Source organism: Camelus bactrianus, chromosome 6 (genome assembly GCF_048773025.1).
Source record: "Camelus bactrianus isolate YW-2024 breed Bactrian camel chromosome 6, ASM4877302v1, whole genome shotgun sequence".
Taxonomy (NCBI): domain Eukaryota; kingdom Metazoa; phylum Chordata; class Mammalia; order Artiodactyla; family Camelidae; genus Camelus; species Camelus bactrianus.
The window spans coordinates 30,300,225-30,310,742 of record NC_133544.1 but is presented as its reverse complement, the minus strand read 5'-3'; the positions used below and the strand labels follow the sequence as shown (position 1 = coordinate 30,310,742).

At 44.0% G+C, this 10,518-nt stretch overlaps 1 protein-coding gene across 4 annotated transcripts in view; it reads left to right on the top strand.

Annotated features, from left to right (window-relative positions):
* Positions 1 to 10,518, top strand: part of PLEKHH1 (pleckstrin homology, MyTH4 and FERM domain containing H1) — a 51,948-nt gene that overhangs the window by 4,708 nt on the left and 36,722 nt on the right. For all 4 annotated transcript variants that reach the window (XM_074365351.1, XM_074365350.1, XM_074365348.1 and 1 more), the window contains exon 2: positions 2,794 to 2,952. In XM_074365351.1, coding sequence (XP_074221452.1) covers positions 2,794 to 2,952 — 159 coding nt within the window. The remainder of the gene's footprint in view (positions 1 to 2,793; positions 2,953 to 10,518) is intronic.

The following is a 10,518-nucleotide window of genomic DNA, read 5'->3' as shown; positions in this document are numbered from 1 at the left end:
TAGCTCCCCTTGCATGCCGATACAAGCCTAGCAGCAGTGCCAGCTCCCTTGCCAGCATCCCCAGGGCAGGGAAAGGATTAAGCAGGGAGATTGATGGGTTCAAAACCGTGATGTCTTGAAGATGCTGGACTTGGGAGAGCACTCCCTGCAGACTAGTATAACCCCAGGTATCACAGCAAGGCAGAGACCAATGACATGCTTTCATTTCCAAAGTCCCTGGAGATTTTGATAATTCGGGTTTCCATTCTCCCCATGGAATCTGAGCCATGGCTTTGACAATCGATACAAGGGAATTAAAATTCACTAAGCTTTTTTAAGGACACAAAAGAATTACGTTTCCCCTGCCCTTTGGTTTTACTTGGGTGCTTTTACTGTTCAGTCTTAGCCCTGGGCTAGGTCGCACAACTCTCAGGTCCTAGCTTTGGATCTGCAAGGAAAGTAAAATCCCCATAAAGGACAAAGAAAACCAAACATGAAGCCTCTGGGTCCTCTCTGGAGGCCCCACAAGGTTCTGTTTTGTCTTTCCAGCTGGAATCTCAACTCAGAGAAGGTCATGTTTTGTTTTTGTCTTTTGTCTTCCTGCTCGTTCCAGTTGGTCCCAGTCTTTTGAGGTGGGGATTGCTGGGAGGTCACAATGTCAGATTGTTTGAGATAACAGTTCCGGGAGGGAGAGCAGGGCTGAGGTCATGTGCCCAGTGTTCTGAGCAGCCCAGAACCGAAAGACTCCGTCACCAGGCCCATCAGTGGTTTAATTGTTGGGCCTTTCCCTACAGGTCTACTGACCCTGTCTTTTAAACAAAAAGTCAGGACACGTGATAAATGTCTGTACTTATGAAGAGGGTAGAGTGTCAGAATATTTGAGACCACAGTGCCTTGGGAAATCTGGGATATAGGTTCACCTTAGTGCCAAGGATCCTGAGAGATCCTTTACACTATTTCTCTCATTCTTAGCGGTCTGCCTTACTCGCTGTGAAATCATGATTCTTTGCGGTTTTTGGGTAGGTAAGGAATACAGTGACTAGGGACAGGCACCTTGAAATGAGAACCCCAGCCCTACTACTTTCTAGCTACAGAACTCTGTTCCTAGGTATCCTCACCTGAGGGTGTGGACTAGCGCCCACCCCGTTGTCTCATGGGTTGTCATGAAAATTAAAGAAGCCACGTGTGCCTGGCGTATAATAAGGACCCAGTAAGTAATAGCTATTTGTGGTGTATAATGGGAGAAAGAGACTATAAAAGTCAGTGTGGGGTGGGAAGCAGTGTTGGTGGTTAACCCATCAAGGACAGGCTCACTGATGCCCCAGGGTTATAGTTACTGACATATGGGAGGTGGCTGGGTTTTCTGAGGCCATGTGTCTCCTGAAGAAGGGAAAGGAGATTTTTTTTTTAATGACAACTTTTTATTATGGGAAATTCCAGCCATATATTTAAGTAGAGAGACCAGTATACCCATCACCTAGCTTCAGAAATTATCAATATTTTGACAAATTTTATGTATCTCCCTCCACCTGATTTCTCACCTCCTACCATGAAGTGTTTTAAAGCAAACTCCAGATACATATGAACTGTAAGCCATATGTATCTCTAACAGAAGATATTAACAATATTGTCAACCTAGAAAATTAATAATCATTCCTTAAAATCACCTGATACTAGGGTGACAATGTGTCATGGTTTGGGGCAGACCATGTTGTTGCCAATGATTATTAAGAGCACCCTAGAAGGGGGATTTTTAAAAGTCCTGCTGATGGGTGTGTCTTCCAGCCCTTCTCTGCTCCGTGCCTCCTCTGTGCCTGTATCTCCCCTCACATGCACATTCGTACAACCTTCTTCATTTTCTCATCCCCCACCCAGGTTTTTTTTTTTTTCCTAAAATATGTTCAGGAGACACCTGGGTAAATCCCCCTGGCTGGGGATATGTTAGGCGTCTACTTGATTTGTACTGAATTTGTGTCAAGTGTTTTCGAAAAAAGACTTGTGGTTTTCTCCAGAGGCTACAGCAAAATATCTACCAGTTTTCTGGTTTGCATTTTATAACCTAAAAGAAAAGAGTGAGAATCTGTCCCAAAACAGGGTGATTTGATGAAAACAATTGACAAAATCCCAACTAAATAGAAAATCATCCAGGAAATTCAAGACATTACATTTTTGTTCCATTTTTTCCCCCATCTAAAATCTATATAGTTGTGAAGAATCAGTATTTAACTAGGAACCAGGGTTCTGCCTCCTGTGATCTCGGATGAATCTGTTACCCACATTAAGCCTTCCCTAAACACACCCCCACCCCCACCCCCACCCCCAGCATAGTCCACTCCATTTCCCTGCTTCCATTTATCTGGATATTGATTAGCAATTGTAACTACATTGTAATTTTGCATTTAGATCTTCCTTGAAAAACTCAAAGACAAGGGGACCTCTCTTATTTCCCTCTGTATCTCCAGTGCCTGGAATAGTGTCTGGCACATGAATGTTTGCTGAATGAATAAATATTTGTTAAATGGATAACTGAATGAAAAAACAAATGAGCCCTATTTTTCACTTCTGTAACAGTGAAACTAGGTTATTCTTGTGATTTCTGAAGTTTTGTGATTGGCTGAGGTTGCTCAGCTAATTTATGATGGAACGGGACACACTGAGCTAAGAAAGCTGGCCCTGGGACAGTGGGAGAGTGAGGCTCACTTACCTTCCCCCGCCCTGTTTCCTCTGTCCTCCTTTGGTCTCCTCCTTCTTTCCCCACAGAACACCTCCTTACCCACTTTCTTATCTTTCCCCACCCTGTGTGCTGGTTTTCAGGGCTCCCTGGAATATCCAAAAGTTGATTCCATCATGGCAGAACTCAAGGTGGAGACCCGGGCCAGCGTGGACTGGCAGAAGCGCTGCCTGGCCCTGGAAACCCAGCTCTTCCGATTCCGCCTGCAGGCCAGCAAGATAAGGGAGCTGCTGGCTGACAAGGTGGGTCCTGGGAGCAGGTTGCGCCTAACCTCCCTGACTCTGTCAGAGAGGGAGAGTTGGGGAAGGCGAGCTTTCTTTTTCTTTTTTTTTTTTTTTGAGAAGTTTGATTGATTGATTGATTGATTAACTATATTTAACATATAACACTGTGTCATTCAAGATGTACAACATATTAATTCGATACATTTGTATACTGTAATATGATTGCCATTGTAGCCATAACTAGTACATCTATTATATTATTTAATTATCTTTTTAGTGGTTGGAATAATTAAGCTCTAGTCTCTAAGCAAGTTTGATGATTATAATACAATATTGTTGTCTATATTCAGTATACTGTGCATTAGATCTCTAAGGCTTATTTACTACCTGTTGCAGGAAGGTGAACTTTTAATAAGATGTTTTCTGCACAGGCAAAATGAAACCCAAGGTAGTTTGGTTTTTTGAAGATCAAAATCAAAGCAGTTTACTAATCTGTCATCTTGCATTCTTTCCTGCTTTGCTTCTCCTATGACACATCAAAGAAATGATACTAATCTTCTTGGTCCTGCATCATTTCTGGAGTCATGTGTGGCTACAGTGTGGGCTCTGTTATTCCCTTAACATTTCTTCCTCAGTGTGGGGAAGGAAGGTGTTTCAGGAAAGAAGAATAGAAATCCCCATCCTACTGCTCACCCTCTTTTAAGGGTACTAGCCGTGGAAGGCAGCCTGGTTTCCTGGTGACCCACCAGATCCACCTGTTTCTGCCACTAGCCATGTGACCCTGGGCAAGTCTAAGGCAGGGACACAAGTGTCTACCTTTCAGAATTATTTTGAGAACTGTTTCGTATCACATATGTAGAGGTTCTGGCATAAAATAAGTCTTAAATTGGAACAATCTTTACAGGTTTCTGTGGGCTGGTCTGGGAAACTGACCATCATTCATGTTTCCATTTGGAGATACATTCTAAACTGTTTTCTGAGGCATATTAGAGCACAACACATCTAAAGAGTGGCCACCTGCACTAAAACTATATATCTTAAATGAATCAACCATTCTCTCTATAGTTTTTTTTTTTTTTAACAGTATCCATCTGCTAGCAAAGCCTTCTTTCCTAGTACAAAAGTAAAAGTCAGTCCCCTTCTCTCCAAGTAAGGCCAAAGTCTTGATGAGTCAAGCCCGCATAAATGACCTGTTTTGTTGACAATGCCACAGCCTGGAGTCCAGGGAGACAAGTCATTGGTGTCACCTCTGCCTTTCCACTGCTGAAGGAAGAGGCCTTGGACTGGCTTGGACTGGAACTCGTGAACCCTGGGTCTTTTGGTGCTGCTGTCTCCTAGTTCAGGCTTTGCAGAACAGAGACCAGCAGTCTTCCTATGGGTGTGGTTCAGGTACTGTTAGCAGAAAGGGTCGAATTCACCTGTCTCGGGGAAAGGGAAGCAAGCCTTAAATAGTTGTTCTCAAAGTGTGGTCCCGGGACCCCCTCTACCAGAAAGCTGGAATGCTTGTTAAGCATGTATGTTCCTGGGCCCCACCCTAGTCTTCCTGCTCCAAGTCTCATGCTGCTAAGAATCTGTATGTTTAGGAAGTGCCCGGACCTTGGTTTTGTGCATTATCAAGTTTGAGAACCTTGTCTTGGATATGGCATTAGAGGAGTGCAAGGGAAGGGAGGGGTAAGTAGGGGTTGACTCAGCCAGCTGGTCTAAAGCACATCTCAGAGGCAAGAGACTTCTGTTTCTAGTAATAACCTAAAAATGACCTCTATGAGATACCTAGAAATACTAGATTAAATATTTTAAATATCCTTCTAAGTACAGAGCTAGGTACTAAAAAAATAAGAGGAATCCTCAGGGGTAAAGTGAAGAGGAAACACCAGAGTAGTACCCAACTCCGGCAGCTGAGTTGGGACGGGTGAGTGCCTGGCTTCCCTTTAGTAATGAAAGTTTTGAGGTTGAGTTTTAATATCTGTGGAGACAGAGATGAGGTCTGGCCGATTGGAGGCTGGAGCTGAAACGAAAACTTCCATGTGAAGTCAGGACTATCAAAGGGCTTTGCACTAAATAGAAAGGTGGACGAGAGAAAGAAAGTCATCCACCAGCACAGGTAGCTGACAGAACTGCTTCTCATACTTAGCTCAGGCTCTGGGCAGAAAAAAGAAAAATAAAGAAAATGAAAAGTGTTCCCTGATGATGTTATTGGCTTAGCATTAGAACTTATACTACCTGTGTGGATGAGGAACTCTAAGTTCTGGGCTGGTGATACCCCTGGGAGACCTTGTAGAAGCAGATGCAGAACCTCTTTGGAGGAATAAGACCTTGACCCTGATCACACAGGATCCCCACAGCAGAAAAAAATTCTTAGTGAAGATGAATATATGCTCCAAAAATGACTAAAGACTACACACTTGAGAGAGCAATCCACAGTGAGTGAGAGTCCACATATACAACAAACAACTGGACTCAAATCACCCCCCCCCCCCGTCGAGAACTTCTAATAATAGAACTGTGGGCAAGACAGTATAAAATCAGTGAGTTCAAAACTACTGAAGATGTAATAGAGTTATTGAAACTATGAGACAAGAACAAGACACCATCCAAAAAGATCAGAAAAAGAATCGAATGGAACTGCTAGAAGTGAAAACTGTTTGCATTGAAATTAAATGTTCAGTGGATAGATTAAACATCAGGCTAGGCGCCACGGGAGACGGACTTCATGAACGGAAGGAGAGACCTGAGGACGTCACCCAGAACGCAGGGCTGAGAGGTGAAGACATAGGCCGAGACGTGGATGTCAGAATGACAGGATCCTTCCTGAGATTCCAAAAGTGGAGAGAGTGAAGGAGAGACATTACTTGAAGAGATAATGGCGTCAACGTTTCCAAGCTTGATGAGAGACTTGAAGCCTCAGCTTCAGGAAGCAGGATGAGACTAAGCAGTAGGCGTGGTTAAAAATCCATTCCTTCTCATGTAACGTCCCAGACATACGCAGTCTAGCTCTGCGGGGAGGTCTGCTGCACGTTTGAAGGTGGTTCAGCCTCATGTCCGCATTCCAACCCCTTCTCTTTGAGTGCATGACCCAAAGGTTGCCTTCATTCCTTCTACTCATATCCCATTGGCCAGAACTTATTCACCTGGTTGTACCTAGCTGAAGGGAAGATTGGAAAGTGTAGTCTTTGTTCTGGATTACCATGTACTCTGTTAAAAGTCAGAGGTTCTACTTATATGAGAGAGAAGGGGAGAACAGAAATGGGGAACAAATAGCAGTCTTTAAGTCTAGATTTTAAGTCTAGAATAATAGTAATAACAAATAGAAATAGAGTATATAACTTTCAAAGCAGGAGAGCAGCTATTGGAAATGAGATAAAGTCTATTAGATCCAGGCAAGGAAGAGAAAAAAGAACATAGAAAACAAAGTACAAAATGCAATGGTAGAGGGGGGAGAGTGTAGGTCAGTGGTAGAGCTGGTGCTTAGCATGAATGAGGTCCTGGGTTCAATCCCCAGTATCTCCATCTAAACAAACAAACAAACCTAATTATTGCCCCCCTAAAAACAAAACCCCAAAATGCAATGGTAGAAATAAATCCAAATATATTGATCATAAAGAGACATAGACAAGAAGGTCTGTTATAGCACTGATGTATGAAAAATTGGAAATATTCTAAATGTCTGTCAGCAGGGGGGATGGATAACCATGTTGAGTGTATTTGTACAATGGAGTACTACATTGCAGTTAAAAATGAGTCAAGGGGGGAAGGTATAGCTCAAGTGGTTGAGTGTGTGCTTAGCATGCACAAGGTCCTAGGTTCAGTCCCCAGTACTTCCGTTAAAAAAATTAATTAAAAAATAAGGTCAATAAATCTCAAAACCCAACATTGAACAACAACAATCAGAAGGATGTCTATACGTAGAACAATAGAGTTTATATAAAGTTTTGAAATCTTCACAAAGCAGTACTCTGTTGTTCAGGAGTATGTACAAATGAGGTAAACACGTAACACAGTCAAATGTAGGGTAAATACAACGGGAAGGGGAAGAGTAACATTGGGGAGAAGTACACTGGAGGCTTCAACTGTCTGTAGTGGTCCATTTCTTAAAAACATCAGAAGCGAATATGATAAAAATTAAGATTTGACAAAGATGAATGATGGATACATGTTTTTAAAAAATTATTCTCTGCATGTTTCTGTTGGCTTGAAATATTCCATAATAAAAAATGTTTTGAAATGCTGCCCTCTCCTATTCCCTAGGGGCCTTAAACACATTATAAGTAAGACACCCTCTCTCCCCATAGCCCCTTGGGTCTGGGCAGGTTGAACTTTTATAAATTTAGCTCCTTCTCTTCCAGGCTCTCTTTGTCACCATCAAAGTAACCAGAATGCCCTCCCATAAAAACGCTGGGGACTCAGGGTGTGACTTGGGTAAAGAAAGGAGAAGCATGCAGACACAGGGCAGAAGAGAGTGCGGGTGTGGGAGGAGGAGAGGGAGGAGAAAGAAATCTTGACCGGGAATCATGAGCCAGGAGACTTAGGTAAGAAAGAGGCTGGGACATTAGCCCGACACCGGACCTCTTGGCAGGAAAGCTTAAGGCTATAAACACCATGTTGCTCAATGTCGAGGCTGTGTCTGTCACCTGCTGTCATGCTCAAACCAATAGGCCAGGTTCAGTCATTCATTAGCGATTTTCCCCTAATACATCCGGGTAAGTTTCACAGGAAGAGATGACAGGTTTCTCAGGAGAGCTCCCGCTGGGGCTGGCCCCTGGTCCCCGTCTGTGTCTCTCCTCCCAGAACTTAATTGTTAGTCATCATCAGTCCCACCTGCACCCAGGTGAGCCAAGTCAGCTGGGACCCTCTGGCCAGCCCCCTCACTTATGTGCCCCCTCCACTTTCTGCACAGCTCCCCCACCCACCTGCCTGTGGAGATTGCAGTGCCTGGGCGACTGATGGCCACTCACTCGCTGCTGGCGGTCATGCAGGGAGAGCAAGCCACGCCTGGGTGTTTCCCAGGGGACAGGCCATGCCTGGGATCAGATACCGTCCACTGGCTGCTAAGGCTTGGAAGCACGCCCTCCTCCTTCCCCACCATACGGCCTGCTCATACCTGACTCCCTCTTGCAAAATTGCTGTTTGAGACAGGAAATAATCTGTGCTATAAAGCAAATTAAAAAAAAAAAGTCAAGGCTGCCAGGTACTCACTCACCTAAGGGTGAGAGAGAAGAGGAAGGGCAAGGATAGGAGGCATCCTAGGCCTTGTTCCTGCCGGCACACCTCTCATGACCTGGTGTGCCATTGCCGGGGCCACCCATTCAGAAGCCAAGCGAGCTGTGGGGTCACTTTCCATCCAGCACAGGAGTCGAGGGAATGGCTTAGGTCTTGGAGTTCCCAACTTGCTCTGTTCCTGGGAGCCGTTTCCCCAGCTCTCTTCTTGGTGTGCTGAAGAAGTCACAGGGGTGGTCAGATCAAGCTAAAACTTGATGCTGTTCTAAGAGCTGGACAGTAAAAGTCCCTTGGACTTTGTTCATTCTTGCTGAGCTTGTGCCTCAGTTATCCCATCAGAAGAGTGGGGATATGCTATCTGTCCTCAAAAGAGCCTCGTAGGAATTATCATGATGAATAATACATGGCATCAATATTAGAACTAAAACAAGCTTAATTTTTTTTACTTATTTGCTGCTTATCTGCTTCCAAAAGGGAGTTGAGTGGATTTATTAAAAAGAAGACGTTATATAATAAAGCACCCCTCAGTTTTGAGCTTGAGTATTTTTAACTGAGGCAGCTCTCCTCAAGCCTGTTCTGGGACTGCGTGCACTTCTTTTCTAGAATCCTGTATTAGTTTCTCCAACCGAGGTTTTAAAACACCATAACTCAGTTTTATATTTATATACCAAGAATTTGTAGTTCAGAACTTTTTTTTTTTGAGGGTATAAATGGCTCAGTTCAGTTCCCTTAAACATTGAAACAATGACTGGTGCTCCTCCCGGCTCAGACCATGGATTATATACAGAGGCGGCGATTCAGTTTCGGCACCCGCTTCACAACGTGTGGACGGAACACAAGGCCCAGGAAAACATATCCTCAAATGCCTCAGAATTTGTGAAAAGGCCAGGTGGTATGAAAGGCGAGTACGAGGGCTGTCAGGTCTAGTTGGAAATAAAGTCTGCATAAAGCCAGCACAGAAACGGCCTTAGCAGACAGATCTGATTTGCTTTGGGAGTAGATGGCTTCTAGAACTTTTATTCACTGTATACGAGTGTGTGCGTACATATGTGTGGGTAGAGAAATTTTTTTATTGTTCTCCGAACTCTCATTTTAATTTTTTTATTAAAAGAAAATTTGTGGGCAGGGGAGATAATTAGGTTGTTTGTTTATTTAAAAGGTGGTACTGGGGATTGAACCCAGGATCTCATTCATGCTAAGCACGTGCCCTACCACTGAGCTGTACCCTCCCCACCCCAAATCCTCATTTTTAATAAGGCCAAGTATAGTATTTATCGCTAGAGCTCTGTACTCCTATAAAGCTCTTCAAGAAGAGGCCAGTGCCTATGGGGGCTTGGCCCTGGGATGCTTACATCCCCAAAGGAGTCAGTTAGCTTTGCTTTGCATTCTGCAGCCAGTCCAGTGTTTTTCAGAGTGTGGTCTGTGGACCACCTGTGTGAGGGTTACCTGGGATTTTCTTTTCAAGCACATTCCTAGGTTCATGCCTCAGACTAGCTAAATAAAAACCTCTCTGGGTCAGGCCCAGGAAACTGCCTGTTACAGGCTCTAGGTGGATCCTTATGACCCAGAAGGTATGAAACCTACTGCCATGAACTTCTGCCGTGGCCATGTCCCAGGGCCACATTCACCTGTCCTAGGGGAAACCTTGAGCCCTGAGAGCCTCAGAGAGGGTTGTGGGCTGGTGGGGAGTCGTGGACCCACAGACAAGACTTGGAGTCCTTTCTTTCCTTTCTTTTCTGCACTGAAGACATTAGGGCAGCCCCATAGTCATGTATTTTACATATTTGTGAATAAGCATATGATTTCAATTGAACTGATACTAAAAAAAAAAAGTTAAACATCATTGTCTTTGATTAAAACAGAATTAGAACCATTTAATAGATTGGGTTACAATCTCAAATGCTTGCAGGCAACTAAACTTAAATACATGAGGCAGGAGGGTTCTGGGGAGGAGTCAAGGGAACAGGCTACAGTTAGAAAAGAAACCAGGTATTGCCACGAGAATATGTAACCCTAACGTGTCCAGATCTCCTGAGTTGTCAGGAGAAGCTGAAAGTCACAAATTAAATGTGGAATCTGTGGAGTCAGATGTGAGGGGCATGGTGGCTAAAGGTATAATAAACTGGAGCCAGTCCTCTGAGTTTGAATCCTGGCTCTGCCTCCTACCTGTGTGACCTTAGGCAAGTTACCTAATCCTTCTGCGTCAGTTTCCTTATCTATACAACAGGGATGATATTAGGACCTGCCTCCTAGCACTGGGATAAAGAGTAAATGAGTTAATACATGTAAAGTGCTTTCACCAGTGCCAGACACACAGCACGTGGCCTTGTTTAGTTATATCTGTGTCTGCCAAACACCCACAACATGGGT